Source organism: Pholcus phalangioides, unplaced genomic scaffold (genome assembly GCF_987345545.1).
Source record: "Pholcus phalangioides strain wild (caught in Gottingen) unplaced genomic scaffold, Ppha-v1.0 ptg000007l_1, whole genome shotgun sequence".
Lineage (NCBI taxonomy): Eukaryota > Metazoa > Arthropoda > Arachnida > Araneae > Pholcidae > Pholcus > Pholcus phalangioides.
In genome coordinates, this window is record NW_028301600.1 from 35,148,305 (window position 1) to 35,170,836 (window position 22,532).

At 34.4% G+C, this 22,532-nt stretch overlaps 1 protein-coding gene across 2 annotated transcripts in view; it reads right to left on the minus strand.

Moving 5' to 3' along the window:
• Positions 1-10,185: 10,185 nt before the first annotated feature.
• The window catches only part of LOC149085230 (glutamate receptor 1-like), a 171,676-nt gene continuing 159,329 nt past the window's right edge, over positions 10,186-22,532 (minus strand). The window contains exons 12-16 of one of the 2 annotated variants that reach the window (XM_089233110.1): positions 20,622-20,866; positions 16,600-16,708; positions 12,304-12,441; positions 11,222-11,296; positions 10,186-10,295 (exon numbers count right to left, since the gene is read on the minus strand). In XM_089233110.1, the coding sequence (XP_089089236.1) occupies positions 10,215-10,295; positions 11,222-11,296; positions 12,304-12,441; positions 16,600-16,708; positions 20,622-20,866 (648 nt within the window). In that variant the 3' untranslated portion in view covers positions 10,186-10,214. Of the gene's footprint in view, positions 10,296-11,197; positions 11,297-12,303; positions 12,442-16,599; positions 16,709-20,621; positions 20,867-22,532 lie in introns of both variants that reach the window. The other variant, XM_089233111.1, reaches the window with a different exon arrangement.

Below are 22,532 nucleotides of genomic sequence, written 5' to 3' on the forward strand. Positions count from 1 at the left end.
AAAGTTTTCTAATAGATTTGAATTGATTTGGTCATTTGATACCAAAACAAAATCACAGAGTGACTAATATGCTTCTACAGTAATGACTAATTTAAGTACACAAAAGGGTAGTAATGAAAAGTACTGGAACGAAATTCTGTTATTCTGAGTGAAACTTCAAAGCAGTGAATGTCTAAAATTATCCGATAACCCTTTTAATTGACGTGGAAAATTGGTAGAATTTATTCAATTACCTTTAGAGCATTCAATTACAAGCTAGATAGGTTCAATTAAAGTAGCGTGAATTCCTTCAATTCTTAAGAAATGCAATTTGGTCACGTCCCCAGTTAATTAATTAAATTTGTATCAGTATGTTCCCGGATGCAGAAGAAAAAAAAAATTAAAACCTGAGGAAATGAGGTATTGTTTCATTTAGACGTTGATTTTCCTTTTCTTCACGCTGATTGGATTTGTCTTTTAAAATATTTCATATCTCATGAATAATATGACTAAGATTATATAACACTGTGAAATTGAAAAATTCTTTCTCTCTCTCTGAAACTCACGGACTACTTGTCAGCTGGAAACTCTCTTTTTAATGAATATTTTATAATTTTATTTCTGTAAAATTCTATCTGTAAAAGTAAAGCACACTCTCGCGTTCACAGTTTGAAACGATGGGAATTGGAGTAAAGAAATGAAGATGATTGAGTGTTACAAAAGAATTGACCAGTTTCATGCATCGTTAATCAAATTTAACCGGTTATGCTCAGTCAAGTCTGATAGAAATTTTATGAGATTTCAGGTTGGAAAAAAAATCTACTTTGTATCATAAGGTATTTTTGTTATAAAGATCATCTTATATGGAAATTTTGTTATAAAGTTTATTCTTTGAAATAAAAAACTCCTGCCGTATTCCTGTATGTAGTGTATTCATGATTTAATTTTTTTTAAACAAAGTTTACTCATTCAACTATGTTGGATGATTACCCAATAAAAAGCAATAAAATAACTTATTTTCATGTATAACTTATTAATATTATTTTAAATATTATATATTATCACTTTTTATTTATTAAAAACAAAAGTCTAATTTATTTGTAAGAAACTAAATAGCTGCATGTTCGAAAAATCCACGTTTCATAAGTTCTCAATGTTTTTTGTTGCAGCGAAAAAATTGCAAAACTTATGACAAAACCTGAAATTTACTGAAAATATCTTCGAGTGGTGTTGTCATGGCATGAAGAGAAAAATGTGTATTTATTAAAAATAAAATTTAGTAATTTATAATGAAGTTTTTAAACAGGGCTGCCATAATATCGTGAATATTTAAAAATTCATAAAAAAATTGAAGGAATTGGTATATTTGTGAATGCGATTTGCAAAAGAATTATTTTCGCAAAAGGATTTTCTTTTCGGTAGAACAAAAAATATAGTTCACATTTTTGTCAATAGTGGGTGCTAAACGACAGGAAATCACGGGAAATATACAAAGCAGAGTCCTGAAAAATGCCGGATGTACGATTAACAGCTCATTTTTTAATTCTCCTCTTTTCGATGTTGACATTTGTGGATAAACCATTGTTAATGAAGTTGTTTTATCTCAGCTACGAATAGCAGGATGAAGCTTTACGAACGTTTCGAACGCAGAAGAGATTGAAGAAAGGTTTAGGTCCAATAACGTTTGATTGGCTTTCGTGCAGCATCCTCTTTCAACAAACATTTGAACTACATTTTTTTTTAACTACAAGATTTCAGGAATGCACTAGCCTCCGAGGAACGCTTGTATTTGTCTCATTTAGAATCAGATCAACGCGAGGGCTATCACCGTGGTTCTCCATTCTCCCCCAGCTTAGAGCAAAATTCATACTGGCGTACTGTGAACGAGTCCAAACGTCATCAGGAAACCCTCAACAAGAAATTTTCTAAACTAAAATCTAATAGTGTTTCCTTGTCTGCAGCCCCGTCAGTTAATAAAGCTAAAATAGTTAATTTAACTGGCAACCAATTGACAGGAATGCAAAATAAAGCCTTAGAATTGGGAATTAATTTCTGCGACAAACCTAAATTCAACTCAATTAATTTCATTGCCCCTATAGAGGAGTCAGTTTCACGCAGTAAGATTCTACCTGAACAAAAAGACACCCTGAGACACCTCGTATCCAACATTTTGGTGGATAATGAGCGAAAGAACAACAAGAATGTCTCAGTATTCACCGAGATTTTCATAATTTTTTAATTTTCCTAACTCTTCATAACACTCGTAAAAGGTAGCCTTGTAAGCTTTTTTTTCGAATAAACGATATGAGGCGTCCTAATATTCTATTCTGGTCATTTCTACTGGTCCAAGAGTAAAACGTGCGCAATTTTTTTCCCTGAAACGTTCGCAATTTTATCTGAAAATATTTTGTTTTTGTTGACATCTTGAATTCTCTCTTGCTTTTCTCTTCCACCAATTTGTTAAAGAAAACAGCCCAACCGTTCTTTCATACCCAGAATAAAATACATTGTTTTTTAAGGAAATTATTGAGCAGAGTGTCATAGGCTTATTAATATTCTGTCCAAATTCTCGAGAAATTAATCTGAACTATTTTAAAACGAGGATCACCTTTTTCCGCTTCGTCCCATCTTAATCGAGCTCGCGAGAAACAACCACGTCGAGTTATTTTTAGAGGCTCTAAGAAATGATGCCTAGCCGAAAGAATATGTAAATTAGGTAAATGACGCGAAAAAAACTACAGTTTCCAATGAGTTTTTAAGACATGGTTTCTCAATGTTTTCGTCATCTCTGATAAAAATTTCGATAAATTCTGACAGTTACTTTTTATTTAATCGGCATTTTTCATCTGGCAAATTTTCACCTCATCATTTCTTCTACTACCGTAAAAGAATCACAAATATTGCTGACCCACGATTATCATGTTTTTTGTTAAAAGATAATGAGATTCGACGCTTAAGCCCCGTTCACATGGGAAATAGAAAAAGCGGGTTTAAAACCCGCTTCAAAAATTTTCACAAATGACTGCTACCCATTTCTTTCCTTATGAAAGAAAAGAGTCGTCAAAAGCGGGTGCTAGAACTCCCTATGCTACCGCAATATTTGCACATGTGAACGCGGTTTTAAAGAAATCGAACCGACTACATTTTCCATATTTCATAGTAAATCCAGTAATTCAACAAAAACCTATCTACTGTATAAATACGATTTTATTAAGAGAATACGGGCTGTTAAAGTATTACGTAAGCAAATTTTGACCCCCTTGTCAGCAAAATTTCGTCAGTTCAACCCCCATCTCCTAACGCATATTGGTGGCATTAGAGACAAACACGGGGGGGGGGGCATGGGCGATCGTTCCCCCCAGACGATCAAAAATTTATTTTTAAATTAAAAGAATATTTAAAAAAAAATAAATTTCGAAAGACAATAACTTTTTACATGTTATTATAATCAATTTCTGTTAATTTCAATGCTATTTGAAGGCCGAGAACTCAAAATTTCTTTTTTTAAGAAATCCACTGCGACCCACCATCTAATCCATGTATGGTAAACTCTTGGCCCGTGGACCATATGTGGACTAGGGGATTATCTGATGTGTCCTTCCCCTTCAAACCTAATTTCTAAAAATGAACTAAGCGGCACATTTACAGATCGCTTAAGTGACCCGTGGCACAGTTCCAGAGCATTTAAGCGACCTGTCGCACATTTTCAGATTTCTCAAGTAGGCCCGTGGGACATTCACAGATCACTTAAGTAACCCGCGACACAGCTCAAAGCACTTAAGTGATTCGTGGCACATTTAGAGTTCCTTGAGTGACATGTGGGTCAGTTTAAGAGAACTTAGCGGCCCCAGTAAGGTTCTACATTACTCAAGTTTCCCTCCCCCCATTCCCAGATTACTTAAGTGATCCACGACACATAATTACGGACCACTTGAGCGACGAGTTGCACAGTTCTACAGCACTTAAGCTGCCCGGACACATTTCCGGATCACTTGGATCCGCGAAACATTTAGAGATGACTAAAGTAGCTCTGTAGTCGACTTATCAATAGGGGGAATGTTAGTGTAGGTGCCCACAAACAAGCGTTCTTCTCGTTTTTGGAGCACCGAGTAAGATGCCATTAAAAATATTTCATATTCCTATGAAGGGTGGTTGATGACGTAAGCATCATCCAATCCCCTTCCCCACTTGTCATCAAAAGCCAGTAAATCAGAACACCCCCCGCGCCACATCGATGCTGACGTAATACTTGAATGATCCCATGTTTGGTAATTTATTGATCTGAACAACATTAAAAAATCTACGCTTTCATGTAAATCTAAAAACGAACTCTTCAGTAAATAAGGTTGAGGAAAGTGTTTTACGAAACTCTGAATAATAATGGTATTCAGTTGCACCAACCTCGCTACAACGGTACTCTACAACGATAAATCCCTCTACAATAAAATATTGTTCCTATCGTTTGAAATTGTTTATAATCTAATGTTAAACTCATCTCGATACAACGATATCCTTCACTACGATAAACCGCTCTACACGTTCTTCAAAAAATTAGAACACCCCAGAAATTTACGAGAGCAATTCATGAAATTCTCAAGCTGGAAAGCCCAAATTAAGGGTACGGATTTATTTTGTATATTTTCATCTTCAACGACAGGGTTTTTTTTACCCTTTTCAGCCACGACCCAAAATCAACAAGAACAGCTTCGCGACTCATGTGACTGCTTGTTCTTCAAAATTAGTGAAACCATTCAAATGACTGTAAGTGGATTTGTACGACTCATCTAAGAAGCTCCTGCGAATCAAATTATGGTCGTGACCCATAGCTGAAGAGGCCCTATTTATTAGTGGGGTTGTAGCCCTTGCGAATCAAAGGTTTTGGTCGTGACCAATAGATTAAGAATCCTTGACTGTAAGTGGGTTTGTACGACCCATCTTGGAAGCCCAGCGAATGGAATTTGGGTTTTGACTCATAGAGCTCTAAAATCCCTGACTGTTATTGGATTTGAACGACCCATCTCGAGAGCCCTGCGACTCAAACTTTGGTCACGGCTCCATAGGTTAAGAACCCCTATTCTAAGAGGTTCTTCTTCTGCATATCGGCGGAAAACAATTTGCATAAAGTAGATTGTTTCTGAAAGTGTCAAATTACTTTTCCTGTGTTTCAAAGAATTAGAAATATACCCAAAAGTTGTTTTATAGAAACTTAGAACATGAATATCTGACTTACAATGGATTATTACATGAATATTTTCATGCAAATTCACATCCACTTGATCGAATTCGTATTTTATGTATTTCCTTGTTACGTATGTAAATTCAGAATCGCTCAATTTTCGCAAATACGGGTAGAAAAACGGGACATTTTTTTTGCAAACGCAAAATTGTATGTGTATTTGGTAGGTTAGTATATGAGGAAACGCGTGCTGATACAGTACGAATACTTTTTACTATGACCATCTTTGGCCTTGGATATTATACATCAAGACATTGAATTGATAAGTTTCCAGCACGGATCTGGATCGGACTTCAACCATAAATCCCATCGTCGCTATTTTAGAGCCGATAGCAGCTTGTTTGCTATTGATTAGCTTTTTTTAGCACTACTGTACAATCTCTTGGTAGGATCAGCATCAAGTATGATAATCATATATCACGAAACCACCGAAGTATTGGTGATATTTTATGGACATTGCCAAACTCTTGATCTAATCCACGTTCCGACCAACCTCAAACAAAGTCTTCAGGTGGTGAAACCAAACCAAATAGAGACTAATGAATAAGAACACTTTGGATGAAGGTGTACCTACTCTCTACCTTTTGATACCTGAAGTTGAAGCCATATGTATGGAGAAGGAAATATCATTTGTCATCTGATTTGCTGCAGCATCAATTTACCATCTTAGACAGTCGAAATCTGATTTTTTGAAAATATTTTTGTATCACATTGCAAGTATTATTGTATTGCAACAATACACTCTTTTCCTGATTTTCCAGGAATTTTTCTGAGGATTTCGGGAACGGGAAATCATGAAATATTCCCAAGAACGGGCGGGCGGAAATTCCCGCGGGAAACCCTAGTCATGTGTATGTGTATGTTGGCTTGCGGTTAACGGAGTAATATTTGTCCTTAATCCTAACAAGTACGCCTCAGAACCGTTGTAGGTGTTTTTTTCTCTATTTCCTGCTGAACTTCATGTTCATCAACTAAACATCTTCATCTGCTAATGCATCGATCGAATTCAAGTTTCTCGGTATGCACTCTCGATCGCTAGGACACTAGTAAATCCATTAGTTTCACGTCATCTGTGAATTTTCTAACAATCCCATAGACAACTTTGTATTGAATTATTTGAAAAAAAATGTGTGTGATCTAGGAATTTTTTTTTAACCTTTTTTTTTTCTTTTTTTGGCTACGTTTCCTTTCAGACCGTATTTTTTTTCTCGTGGCTCTTTGTCTCTTCAGCACCTCAACCCTCATACTGTTGCGTGACCCTCGCTGCTTATTGAATTGATTCTCGGAGTAAAATTATAGTACGAGGGTTTTTAACAGCTGGCTGATGCGAAGATATATTTTGGAAAGAGAAAATTCAACTGTCCTTGCACTTTCCGGGTGAACGTCCTAGGCCACTAGACTACAGAGGCAACGAATATCGCAATTTTTCCTTGGAGCTCATGTGCACTGAACGTGACCGTACGTGGTCGGACAACTCAGGCCAAAGCCAACAATTGCTTACAATGCCACCAGATGGCGACTTATCCGAGGGTAATGTCTATCCATACGAAAGTTTTTAACAGCTGGCTGATGCGAATATATATTTTGGAAAGAGAGTAGAGTTCAACCTAGACTACAGAGGCAACGAATATGGGTTCACATATGCGTCGTTCGAATATGCGTGAAAGTGAAAGGACGTGGGTTCGATTCCTCGCAGGGACAGTTGAGTTTCCTCGCTTTCCAAAATATATATTCGCATGAGCCAGATGTTTAAAACCTTCGTATGGATAGTTGAGAGTGGCATCATCCTCCGTTAAAATTATACTGAATTAAAATTTTATACAGTTCAATGAGCTTCTCTCTTGTGTTGATTCTATGAAAGTTCGTCCCTCTTAACTTTTTCAGCTCAAGGGACAAAGTTATGTTCTGGTGCTCTATAATTAGCTGGAAATAACAGCTTACATATCTGCATACTTACTCCCGGAAATCGTATAACTTTATCTCATAACGTTGGACCCTATGGACATGGGGGCCGTGGGGTTTGCCCAAACGAGCCCATGCGATAAGAAAGCCGTGATCTAATGAGCGGTTCTGCTGGATTCTGAAAATATTCGAATCTCTCATTTCACTTAGATGCTTTAATTCTTCACATCTTAAATTTTTTTCACAGCTCTCTGGTCCCCCAAGAATATCCCAAAATCAGAAGAGGACAATATGGCCCCATCTTGAGAGTAACTGACGCACGACACTTCCGCGATGGACTCCACTTGTGACATCCAGTCTAACCAAACATTTGCCTGGTCACCATGATCCACTGTGACTTATTCCGCAGCCACGAATCTGTTCGATTCAACAAATCACCCTCAATCCCTAGTAAGCAATTAAATACTTTACCGTGTTGGACAAGATGAAAAGCTTTTTAAAAATCCAAAGACAAAGTTAAAAATTGGTGAGATAAATTGCTATTAAACACATAAATAACAATAATTCATTGAATATTAAAAGGTGCGAAGAAAATTAAAAAACAAAATATACAGCAGCAACAAAATTATTCTTTATTAAGAAGTGAATTATGTACATTATTTTCATGAAATATTCTATTTTTACATTAGCACAATTTGATGAAATGGACTGACAAACGCAATAATGAGAAGAAATAACATTCGTAAATATACTTGGCGAATCAAAAATGACAACATTTTGATCAAATGCTATCTTGAAGCATAATGACATATTCCAAAAGCGACAGGAAAATATATATTGCCATAAATGGACTGACATGTTTCACATTGAAACATTATCCTCATACCAGAATCAAGACGGATTCCCGTCTAAATATTTGAGGATCGGCTGAATTACACGTACAATAGGCTTCGGAACAATACTCCAAGTACGGAACAAATCGATTTTTTTTTCTCGAAAACGTCTTCCTATTAATATCGAAAAATGATTCGGATAACTTTAATTAAGTTTAGCAAATTCGCATTTGCACCAATCAAAATTCTCGTTTATACTTTTATTCGAGAACGAAATATCATCTCTTCATTCTTTAAGCAAAAAGAATTATTTCTCTGCTGGAATATAATTTTACAATCACGTTGCTAACATTACCATTTATTGTAATTTTTATGTGGCATATATGAAGCACTTAAACGATATTTATCCAATACTTTTTCGCTATATCTTTTCAAATATCAACTAAAAGTATTTATTATGAACTTTGATGAAATTCTGTCGGATTCAATACTGATAAACGAGTGGCATCGTTTCTTTGGTATAGATACTAAATGGATTTTGGAGATGTGCTACAATGTACAGTGTTTATTCGCTATAACAGAAAGGAAATCTACAGTGAACAGAGAAATGTAATGAACTATCAATAATTTTATAATGGACAATTTATGTTAGGAAAAAAACTACCGATCAAATAAAATAAAAACTTTCATCAGGATAATTATTTTAAAGAACTTCATAAACTATGCCTTAAACTGCATTTATTATTTGTGTTCTTAACATCTTCTCAAACTTTAAAACATTTATCAAGAAAACTCGTCCAGAAAACCATGCGTTCCGATACGGATCATGTACGTGTGAAGCACTTTTTGTTTTGTCAAATTCTCACAGTATTTCTTTAATGCGCTAATGTCTTCAATCATTTTTTTTCTGTCAAATTCAACAATTCCCAAATATGTCATAACACTATTATAATACAACAGAACTACTTCGATCATCAAGTAACTATATTCAACCTCCGCACAAGATAACATTAACGACGTCAGATTTCGCAAAAGGCATTATTTAAGCAATTTATAAAGAAGAGGTAAATATAAATTACAATCATATGTTATATATGTAATATGTGATTAATACATTTTTTTAATAATGCATAGTATCAACCAGCTATAATGTAACTGTTATAGGAAATATGTATTTCCACGCGATTAACTTATCTAATGAAATGAGTATTCTATATTGTCCGAGCATTGCATAAAATATTTCCTACATACTACAATCGACGAAGCACATTTTGATCTATATGACGAGAACTTCCAGTCCGTATAGATTGACATTATTTTGAGTGCAAAAACTAAACAGCTGATGTGCAATTGCAATTCTTGCAAAGAATAAAAATTTCATTCAGTTGAACTAAAGTACATTTTTATGTGGAGAAAACGTTTTTCAATACTGATTTATGCATAGGCTTAAATACGTAATAAACTTTATTTTTAAACTTAAGCATACGGAAAACGTTTGATATGAAAATTTAAATGCTCTGGGTTAAACAAGGAGATCGTGATACACAAACAACATTGGTTAAAATTAATTAATTAAATACGTCGAAGTTAATTTAATTTAAATCCAGAAAGAGGGCGCGACACAACAGTATCTCTGGTTGGATCTGGACTGTAGAGTTACTCTTTCAGTGAGAATGTGACACCGTTAAACCCTAAAAAGGCACTGTCGTGAAGCGCTTTATAATCAATTAGTGCTGTACACTACATAATTAAGATTTTTTCTCTTTTGCTGATATTTTCAAAATTCATTGTGTAAATGCTCTCGTCAATGATCTTACAAAATACGAAGTTTTGTTTTCCAGATCACCTCTGCGCAAGAGGAAATGCTAAGTTGCACGTAAAACAACAGACAGACACGATATACATTTACACGCACACGCTTAGAAGAAAATTATAATTCTGCTGGATTTGAACATCTAAAAATGGCTATATAGACCTCTTCCACTTCACTAAGAGCAGATGAAATCTAATGATATCGCATGTTTTGTTGACCCATAGGAGATAAGCTAGACTTTCAATATTCTAAGCTCTAAAGTCCTTGATTGAATAATCTCCTGTATTGTTCGATCAAGTATATACTTAGTGTCTCTCTATGTTTCAAGAAAAGTCTCTTCTCGAATCGATTGTACTTTTCGCCTACTGTTGACTAAGCGTCGAAAGAGAAAAAAAAGCACTTTGAAGATTTTTCTTGATGTCTTTGATGGTTAAACTCAATATTCGCATGGTCACACTTGAGTGTGATCATTCGGGTTGAGAGGATCCGTTAATCGATCACTGGTGATCATATTGCTTGCCTGAGAGTATAACTATAAGGAAAAGAAAAACATTATATTTTTCCCACATTATATATATATATTTTAGGTCAGCATCAAGATCAGAATATATCATAGTAAAGAGCCGCAATTCAACCAAAAACGTATTTCACTTTCGTCACCATTGAAAATGTCTGCTACAGTTTTAGAGGAAAAAGTTTAGAAGTAAGTTTTGTTACTTCACCCCTCTCCATACCTTGTGGCCTTATTCTTTTATAATATTATACTTTTAACTAAGGATATCTATACCTTAATCTATAAATGTTTATATACCACATTTTCAGACTGAAATTCTCAACATTCTGGCTCTTTGATTGCGACTAATTTCGTTTATTTGGAGGATGCTCTTGATCAAAGTGCTACCACTTTATGCCAACGTAAGTATCAGGTGTGTATCTTGTTTTTCTGATTTCAAATAAGCGATGCTGCCAACAAATGATTTTTGCCTCCGTGTGTTCTGGCCCTATATTTGTATTTGATGTTATTTACCTCTTTCGATAACGAAACGAGTAGAACATTGAAATTTCCTTTGGAAATGTTCAATTATAAAAAAAGTACTATCAAAAAATATATTTATTTAATTAAAAAAAATCTATTTATTGGTCACTAACTGTATAAGCGTAATAATGGCATAATTCCACCGATGGAACTCTACTTCAACATGCTTATAAAATTGAAATTAAAATTAGTAGAGATCATTTTCATCTGGTTTTGCTACGATTAAGTTTTCTCGAACAGTGATAACTCAAGTTCAGTTTCGAATCTGAACTTTGAAAATACACAAAAATTGTATTGACTGTTACTAATGTATAATTTTTCCATAGTATATCAATTTATTTGCTGTGTGTTATTCTTAACATTTCTGCCAAAAAATTACTACAGTAAGATGTTTGTACCACTTAAACAGAGCCGGTCCGTACCCTTCCATTTTCACCGTGAGGGTCGCCCGTGATGGACAGCCGCACTTTCGCTTTCATCGCTTCCAACAGACTCATCTGGAAATTAAGTTTATATATAAAGAAAGTTATACACACATGCAGCAATAAAGTTTTTAAATCTCGAACTCATATATAACTGAAACGTTTCAAATTTAATTTTTGAAACAGTTTACTGCTGTTCATACAGAAAATACGCAACAGAAAATTTTAATTTTTCGACATTTTTCATCGAGACTGAACTTTAATTCATGCATCAATTTTCTCTAAAGTAATATTTTTTCCTTCTTCAAAAAAAATATCAACAGGGTGTTTCGAAAAAACATCACGAAAATGAAGGGGCAATTCACAGGTTATAGTCATTGTTTTGGCGCAGTTTGACCAAATTAGTCCTTACGCCAATATGTTCAAAATCCGATCTGATCCAATTCACAGGTATAAAATCCAAAATCATATAGAAACATAGGAATGCTTTTCTGAGAAAAGAAACGTATATACGTATACATTTTCTACCCTACACAAGAAAATTAACATTATTCATACTAGATTCCATATTTCTTCTAATTTCAATTAAAAATCCTTCCAATGTTCTTTTTTATTCATTCTCATTTTAAAACTTCTGAAATTTCTTAATTTATATTCATTTATCTGGCTGTATACAGGTTGTTTCAAAGAAACATCGTTGTTTCAAAGAAACATCGCCAGAATGAAAGGGCAATTCAGGTATACGATAACCATTCAAAATCACATAGAAACATAGGTGAGCAAGCACCATCCGGGGCCGCTACAAGGCGTTGTTGCGCCATACACCTGTCATTATTGAAAAGGTGCGGCAGTTCATGCAGCGTCGATACAATGTGTGTGCCATTGCGTCTGGCAGAAACTTTGAGCATCTACTGAAGTAGTACTGTTTCTAAATAAATTATTGTAGAAGAATTCTTCGTCTTCCTTGTATTACGTATAATTTTAAACGACCTCTGCTGCTTCCAGATGTCATTTGCCTGAATTGCCCTTTCATTCTGGCGATGTTTTTAAACGCCCTGTATATTTGAAGTTTATAAACATACCTTTGATCGTGCTGCTTCCCTTCTAGATTTGTAGCAAAATTCTATGAGCGCAACAATCATTGCTAATATGAGACCACCAATAAGAATGTAAAAGCATCCAGCAACGTTGCTAAGGGTTAGCTCATTTTGAGTGGATTCCTATATTGCGGAAAAAAATATAAAACATTCCTTTCTATAATGCAATATTAGAAATATGAATAAAAAATGAAAAGGTGACACAAAATTATATTTATATAAATTACTAGAGAAAACGTGTTGTTTAAAATGAAATCTTCGTTAATTAATAATGCTTGTTGTGCGAGTATTAATGAGACAAAATTCAATTTGGTTCAATTGGTTGGTGCCTGAAGGATTTCTAGATAAACCCAAATTATTTTCTGCTCGAGTTTTAAAACACGAGCATTTTAAATCAGAAATTTAATTATTATATTCGTAAACGGTGTCCTTGATTCTTTCTTTGAAGCTTTCAAAATAAGGATTTTCAGAACTACACCTTCTTATGTGCTGTATTTCGCACGAAATAACACCGTAGTTTATTATCAGAAATTTTCTTTCATATTATACGAACTGTTATCTCTATATCTTAAAATTAATATATCCATGTATAATACTGATAATAATATTCATGACCAGGTGTAATTTGTAGTGAAATAATATATTGTTACAAATCCCTTATTTTTTATTACATATATTGATAATTCCGATGTCTGAAAATTCATATTTTTTACAATTTCCACCGAATACGTGTGTATACAGTCGAATCCCGTTTTAACGAATACCGTAATATTCAAAATCTCGTTTTAACGAATACCGTAATATTCAAAATCTCGTTTTAAGGAACACTTTTCTACTATTCTAATCCCCCAAATAAGTATACATAGGAACAATGCAAGGTAACGTGGAATTCCTTTATAACGAAATTTCGATATAACGAAGTGATTCCTCCGGTCTCTTGGTGTTCGTTATAACGGAATTCGACGGTAGTATGTGTTAGAAAAAGTAAATTATTTTATTGTTGGCTATAATTCTATTCAGTATTATACTCGGCCGTTTTTTGAGCTAAGAAAGATTTATGAAAAAAAACTTGGTGTTTTTATAGAGATCAGAGATAAAAAAGTCTGAATATTTTACATTCCCAAGACGTCGACAAAAATCGAAAAATGAAGAGCAATAAGCAAAAAGAAAAAGAAATACTAAAACAACTTTTTCAGAAGCTTAGTAATTCTCAATAGGTGTTCCAAAATGTATGTATATATATGTACGTTTCAAAACCTTTTGTGTTCTTGATCTGCATGTTCGAAATAACAACGGCATTGCTGCCAGATGAAAAAAATAATGTTTGTAAATTTCTGTAAATTTAATTAGATTTAAAATCTTTAAAACTTTATTTTCCTACCTACTTTCATGCGAAAATCACCTTGGTGAGTGTTTGCATGTCTAGAAATTTAATGCTCATGTTTTATTTTAAGGATAATTTATTCTTTAGAATTTGGGAACTAGCGAGAACCATTGCTGAAATGGTATTTGGAGAATTAAATGAGATATCTCCTATATAAAAATTGTGCTCCAAAGGAATAGTCGGGTTACGTTTATTTTATTTTGTTTTCTATTATTTGTGTTTTTTTTTTCTCTGTGCTGAAATGTGGAGCCAAAACGGAGAGCGAGAAAAAAGTAACTATATGCTAAAAGAGTTACACAAAAAAAAGTCAACGTATAAAAAATTGAATTTAATAAAACGGAAAGGAGGCCATTTTACTTAGAAAAATAGCTAGGAGTAACTGAAAAAGGAATTGCTTATTTGCGCAGCGTGTCTCGTTTCAAATGTTAGCAACAATTTTTTTTTTTATTATTATCCTCCATTTACTTTTTTTTCTTCTCCCTGCATAATACAGGAAGAACTTTTTAATCCACGTTACTAGAAAGATCTGCCGAAAAGAGAAACCTGAAACCTCCTGCAAATATAATCCAAATTTTTCTCCCGGATCTTTTCAAAATTTCGCGCATTCATCGAACGCCTTGAAATTCGATAGTAAAAGAAGTGCAAGAGCATTTCTACTGATAAGGCGCAAGAAAATTCCGCTCACGGAATAAAGAATTATTTTGAATATTTCACGGAACGTTGAACATAAATTTCGGTACAGCCCGTTGTTGTTCGATCAGGTACGTTGCTGTGATTTAAAGGGCTGACTCTATGAAAATACTGCATCCATGTTTAATGTACTATTGCTCGAAGATACATAAGATAAATCTACTTCATCCGAACTTGACTTGATATTGTAACGATTTAAAAAAATTTTCAACTTGTATATATTGAGTTATAAAAAAATTCACTTTACTGTCGCCTTTAGGATAGATTGGTAAGTATTTCAATTTACAGTATTTTCAATTCAATTATCCTTTGAACCATCATAGATATAAAGAAATCCTCGGTAATGTATCCGAATCAGAAGTAATTTTTATGGTAAGAATATTATTCAGGATATATTATTAGTCATTTAAATCATTTTTTTCACCATGATAATCTTTTGCATACGATAACGATGGCTTGGATAACATACAACTAATCAATATTCACCACCGTGTTTCTCATCGAGAAGTAGGTGCACTCAACAATCTTGTATTTCACGAGTTAAACTTGTAAATAGGTTGCTCAGGCTAAGAGTATCTAAAGTAGTGGCTTATTGTAGGAAAATAAAATAATCAGTAATAATTTTAGTTGCATTATAAAAGAGGTCAAATCCTCAAGTTTATTCGCAAGTTGATTAAATTCAAAATGAACATCTTTGGTGCTTTGCAGATGTCTAAACGGTACTCGATCTTTTGTCAAGTGTTTAGTAGCGTTTGAGGTCTTATTAAATCAACCACTGCCGGCTGTTTCAAATCATCTAAATGATAAACAGTTTTCTGCTGTACAATCTTTCTAACTCCTCCCTCCTATCGAAGAAAGTTCTATAATATTTCAATAAAAATTTGTGGAGACATCAATAGTTCAAAGTTTTGAATTTGTATGTGTCAAAATAATGAAGTAGAAACAGGCAGAGATAACGGTAAAAATTGACAAACATCAAAAAATTCCATCACCGATATTTTGCCAAAAAATATTCTTCGAATTCCTTTCAGTATCACAAAGAGAGGTGTGAATTTTATTAATTTTCATTTTATTGATCACGAGCCATTATACGAGGGTTTTAATTTTCATCTTTCTGCAATTTATCACTTGACTAAAGTAAAACTATCAAAGCTTTTCCCGTCATTCTACTGATCATTGTTAATATCTCAGTTTAAATCTCAGAATCAACCGTATAAATTTTATTCCTTTCAGACTCTTACTAAAATATTCCGTATAACCATCAGCAAATATTCGGAATACGTATATTTCATAAGTGACGGAGCGAACATATTATATTGAAAATATGCTTTCTCTCTCTCTATAGCAATGTACGGTATATTCTTAGTGTTAATATTAAAAACCAGTTCCCAAGCATTTCATTCAGCTATATATTAAATATCGAAAATCATTCAGTACTAAAGAATTTCCCTCAGATATCGAGGCCAAAATGCACCTAACGTATAATAATTATATTTATACCCAAGCACTCAATATTGCCCCCAGAAAAGTGATTTAACTTTCATAGAATAATTTATTTTATCACTTCGTTAACTTCGAGAAATATTTTACAGAATATTTCCATGCACACAAGCTATTTTCAGTAGCTATTAAAACCTCTTTTTGCCTAAGTACTTCGAAAGAAAACAGCAAAAATTTCTCGAAAGAGGATAAAAACGAAGAGTTTGGTCGATAAACTTTAGTTAAAACTCTCTGTGCTTCCGTCACGAATTTTGCGAAATCAATAAGATTCCCCTGGCGGAATTTCTCGAACTTTAAAGATTTTCGAAACTGAAGATCGTCCCATCAGTTTTGCAGCGCGAAAGAAATTAACCCCACCATTATTGAGCACTTCAAAACCTCTACCTTTATTGATCGTTACACCTCCTCCCCGACACCAAGATCATGTAGAAGAAGAACAAACTGCTTATAAGAGTTCTTTTGTTTTCTCTTCCATTCTTGTAAATGCCTAGAAGAAGCATATTTGACTAATCTGATTTGAGATGGAGTCTAGGCATTCAAATTAACTGAGATGCAGAATTGGTCTTTCCTCTCGGGTATTGGCTTCTTAAAAGGTGAATCGGGCTTAAAACAACTTCCAGCAATGTTAAATTCAATGATATTTGTAACTTTAATTAACGAAGTTTTCATTTGAATGTATTATGAAAAATATCAATGAGTAAGCTAACCTTACTATCACCGTTCCGGCACTCACTTCTATCGTACCACCATTTATTTTCTAGTCTGGCTAAATCACCCTTCTCCTTCATCGATAACACAGCCAGATTCAGAAGATCTCTGCAAAAAATGACACTACCTTGTTAACTACAGGGTGGTTATAATTCAACGGACACTACTAAGACCTATGTAGCGCCCGTTCTGGTGGACGCATTTCGTTGAAACTGGTATATACGTTATATGGACCGTAGCGAAAAAGGAAACTGAGATGAAAAATCGCCTCGTTTTAACTGGTGGTCCAAAATTGACCATCTAACCAATATACCAAGCCTGAAGGAAATACGTCCATCCGAACAGACACTACTTAGGTAGCAGTAGTGTCAATTTAATTATAACCACCCTGTATAAAATTAGTTTACTTTTTTTACTTAATAAAGTTTGTTACCTTCACTGTTTATCGACATAATTTCCAAAAAAAACTTTAATGCAGTGGGTTCTTTTCTTTAAATTTACGTCAAAAATCACACAGATGTCGTTTCTCTCTCGTGTACTTATCTTTATCCCATCAAAAACATTTCATGTAAAATATGTAGCCAAGTCTCGAAATTCTTTATCTGTAAAAAGTTGTGATATCTGATGTAGAGCCAAGTCAAATTCTGTTATTAACTGTGACACTCTGATTCACAAATCACCCCTAGGCTACACACTTTTAGTAGAAGAAGATTTTGGGACTTCGCAGCACATATATTACACCTTACCATGTTATGTAAACTTAAGTCAACGTTATAAATATACGCATCCTTATTCACATTATATTCACATTATTCTGTGGCATATTAGCAATGAACGTAAATAATAAACACCAGAAGACACATTATCGTGATGCGTAATTGTCAAGTTCTAAAATGTCCTTTTACTAAAGGTGAATTGTGAATCAAGGTGGCAGCGTTAATAACAGTATTAGAATTGGCTGTACATCAAAAAATATCACTAGTTTTTACTGGTAAAGAATCTCGAGACCTGGATACATATTTTACATGAAATAATTTCTTTTTTTTTTTTTGTAAGTTCCACAGTCCTCTTTTTTACGTTGCGTATTTTTTTGTACATCACTTTATTATTCAAAATTACATTTTGCACATTGTTACACAATATAAACTCAGACATACACGCGTTGAAAGGCTTTGTTACTAGGGTGACCGCATGACAGGGCAATAGCTAGAAATATATTTTCATAAATTTTGGAAATTTTCTAACATTTAGGGGAGGGGGAACCGAATCCTCTGGTCTACCCTCTCGTTACAGCCTTGCCGTATCATCCTTATTTTAAGGGACACACTAGAGCAATCATCCTATTTAGACTAGTTTTGAAAATATGTACAGTTTTTTTTCATCGTAGCTCAGTTGAATTTGTAGTATTTACTAAAATCATGGACTAAGACAATATGTATAATATATAAATTATATACACTGTATTATGATAACTGCGATAAAACATGGTTCTACGCTCATTGTCAAAGATCATAATTACGTCACTAAAAAGCAAGGCAGGCTATGGTTTTTGTTCTGGATTTCTGGATTGGCGCTCAACTAAAACCTGCAAGTTTGAAAGCACATTTCAAGAACGTGCAATTTTTTTAAATACGGGTTCTGACTGTCGCATTCAAATAAAGATTGAAAAATCGCCCATCGCAAAACTCGTTTTTGCTATCGATAGGCCAACATAAAACCGGCGATTACGCATAATCACCGGATTTATCACGTATACCACATAATATATTACACGGTAAATGTGATAAATCCAGTTACCATGCTTAATAACAGATTATAATGCATAATCGCTGGCGATTTTTTGAAGTTTTATAAATTACCCTAAATTTATCACTTTTACCAGCGGTTATGCATAATACCCAAACGTCGTTGGTAAACATGATAAATCGTTCTATATTCATCTCGCATTTGATACATTTCACGTATTTATCAAATTAACCAGATACGGTTGGGTATTATTCATCTAGACAAAAAATTATCAGACTTACAGAGACGATAAGCAAATAAATCGATTAGTTATGCATTATAACCGATCTATTACATTTACAGTAACATATTTGGGGCTCAAAATGTTATACTACAACATTTTCAGCCCCTTGCCTCTTTAGTCCCGCCTCCCCTTTTAGTTATGTTATAGTGATCTCGGCCAATGAGCGTAACCCCATGTTAAAGTGCTATGTATAGGACGGGAAAACACCACCCGGTCATCTCAAGTCTGGGGGGGGGGGGGTCTCGCGCGATGATAAGATCGCGTTACAATTTTCTAGAGCCAGTAAGTATGTTTATTAACAAACAGAAATATTAAGGTGGGGGCGCAGGAGTATTTATGGCTATGATGCTCTTAAGACGTCCCTGATTAGTGCTATAATAAATGAAATTTTTGTTTTCAAAACTAACATCGAACTTATATATTGACACAGCACTAAACCAACACCACTAATGATAATATACAGTCAACCCTCGGTTTAGGAAAGGCTACGTTTACGAACAATTCAGTTCACCATCTAGTCTTGGTTTACGAACACGCCAAAGAAATTGAATTCGAAATTCACGGAAATTGGAGGGAAGAATATTTCAGAAGTCTGTGGTCATGTGTGTGGCTATTTTTGTTTTCTTTAAGATAAGAATTAGTGGAAGAATTTGATTTTATCTGAGTAATAATTAGGTCTGCGTTAGCTAAGGCAACACATTAAACCGCAGTGACGATGCGGTAATCATTTGTTTCAAAGTTTGACAGAAAAACTATATATCTATATTATTGTTTTAATAGTTTCAAGTTTCTCTCTTTTTTCTTTTGTCAGATGGTGGTCATCCAATATAGCTACTAATTGTTACCCTGTATCACACGTTGGTGATGAAAAATGGATTTGGTGCCTACGGAACCATCTTACATCAGCACATCGCGCTTTGGCCAGGGATATCCAGTCACTTCGTAAATTTGCTGACCAAAGCCCGAATGATTTCTAAAAATGTCACGACCAAAACTCTCGATCGATTCACAAAGTGGCCAGTCACTTCCCGAATTGGCCGTACTTTGGGCTTTGGCAGTAACATATGCACTAATGCTCAAATCAACAGAATTTAAAATGCTTATAAAAGAAAATGTTTTTATTCTTTTTTCTGGAGTTTACACAGGTCATTGGGTGAATCAAAGAACACTTTCTGGTGAAATTACAAAGAAAGTAGAAAACCCTATATCGAATAACAGGCGTGGAAAAGAACAATCATATATTGAGCCACGAAAGTTCAATAGAGAAGGTCGGCCAATATGGAATATGGCCACCTATATTGGATACACAGGCTCGACAACGTCGATCCACAACAATAATGAAATTTACCAATGGCGTTTTGCGGTATCCTGGTCCATTTAAGCGAAGGATTTGTTCACAGCCTACCGAGGCTTCGGGAAGGGTCATGAGAGCAGTTTAATTTGTTTCCATTGACGTCTAAAATATTCTCTGTAGGATTCAAGTCGAAAGAAGTGGGTGGCTATTCCATACGAGTCAGCGTTTTAGACTTAAAGTAAATACTCGACAACAAACTGTGTTAGCTGTTGCATTATTGTCCATAAACATGGCATCATGTCCCGTGACAGAAAGAAATGTTGTGAAGATATGGTGCGAGGATGTCCTCGTGAATAGTGCACTACCATCTCTGAATTTCTAGTAAAGACATGAAGGTCAATACGAGCGCCAGTAGTTTTTGTCTAGATCACCATACCGTTATTATGATGGAGAATTATTACCTTATTGTTTAACTTTTGATCATGAGTCTATTTTTTATCCTAAAACGTATCAAAAGAAACCAAGTCTAAAACCTCAACAACTCAGTGGTAGTAATAACACCTAGACCAAAACAAATCAATTTGCATGGCTAAACGCAAACAGCGAGTTTTTTCTATAAATGCAAGAAAAGTCTATAATTTTAACCTACAACATATGGACAATACTTGGTGGTCCTATATATTTGTGCAGAATTGTACCTTATGTTCGATCCTAAAGGCGTGGCTACACCATAGCCTTTGGCATCAAGGTTCCTTCCGACCTTCATGGTATCGCAGGGCTGCCTCTCGTTGATATAGTCGTTTTTTGTGGACTCTATAAGGAAAGCATATTTCCCTTTGGACTCCCGGACTCTGCGTATTCCTTCTTCATAAGATGAAACGAACACGTGCTTCCTGGAGTTCATGAATTCCCACATTCTTGCATACACAGTGATCTTTGATCTCTACAATTAGTAATATTGATTAAAAATATATAACAAACAATCAAAGTCAGATATTTCATAGGGCATGCAATTCAAGACTGAACTCCAAAGATGAAAGCTCATTCCATGTGTAACAGTTCATAAAATATTGTAAGAAATAACATACAAACAGCATCGCGATCGACAATAGAGCCAGTCTCAAAAGTTTAGATAATGCATTTTTCTTAAAATAACAAGAAAAATATACGGCGAGTAAAAAATTAGGAGCTTTTCATGGATAATACCTGAAGCATTTGTACACTTATAGAAAAAAAATTACGAAAGAACCTTTATAGAATATTTATAGTATCAAAAATAAAAATAAAAAATGGCTATTTCTAAAGTTTAGAGAAAATTCAGATTTACAAAAATTACAGGCGTTTAATAGTTAATAGACTTTATTTTTTCAAACAACCTCAAACACACTATCTTCCATGAATTCAATTAAGTTCTGTAGGGTTTCAACATCAAAACTGTACCATGCTTCCTCGATATAGCTCTTCAAGTCAACAACAGTCAAAAATACTGTATTTCATTTGCAAACACATTTATCGTAAGTATGACCCATATGCTTCTAATAGGATTCAAGACAGGACTCATCAATGTCCAGTCTAAAACCAATACATTTTCGCGATTGAACAGATTTTTCGTGGCAGCAGATCTTTGAATAGACACGTTACAATGTTGAAATGTCAAGTTTGGTCCTCCTAAATCTTCTCCAATCAGTAGCAAATTGTTCTCGAGGATCTCCTTTAAGCATCAGAGTTTTAACAACCAATTTCAAAAGTTAATTAAGGAAGCCTGATCATCAGAAGCAAATCTTACCCATACCGTTATCGAAGCTCCGCCTTAAGTCTGCTGAAAACATCCGTCTGGAACATGTGAGTTTCATTTTTTTGCACCACTAAATATACCAAGCTATTTTTGTCTCCATATGATTTTGTGCCCATTTCAGTCTGTCTTCTTCACCTCTCTTTGGTGCTTCCTTGTGACCGGCGATTTCCTAGCCAGTGTTTTATAAAGAAAATACGAACTTCTCCGATATCTGTCTATGAACTGTATCTGTTGAGACTTTCACTCCAGGAGCTTTAATAATTTCATGCAAGATCCTTTTTTTTGCTTTGAAGGAAATCTTCCAACGGTTTTGGTTTCGTGTAAATTTGTACTGCGTTGCCTACCACAACCAGGTTTTGACTTTTGGGACACACACGTTGGGTCAATACATGTCAGAGCTCATGACCTCAAAGCAATAGCACTGTCTTTTACAGCCTTTCTTTTTGCTTTCAAATCAAGTACTCGAACGATTTCATCGTACAAAATATGCGACGACTTCGGGAATTTTTTTTTTTGATGAAAACCAATCTGATAGTTTTTCACTTCTTTACCATCACGTCTCTGATACTTCTGTAGACGTAATATTCAAAATTTTCGTATAATCGGAAGTTTTTCTAAACTACTTATCTTCCTCGAAAATGACCGAAGTTTAAATTAGGTTTTTGGATTCTAATAATAAGCAAAAAAATGAAATCAAATTTTAAGACGTTATCTAAGGCGCAGTTAGAAATTCATAATGTCTAAACTTTTGAGACGGATTGTAAATGCAGTCAAATTGGGTTGTAACGACATCGGAGATTTTGCAAGTTTTGTC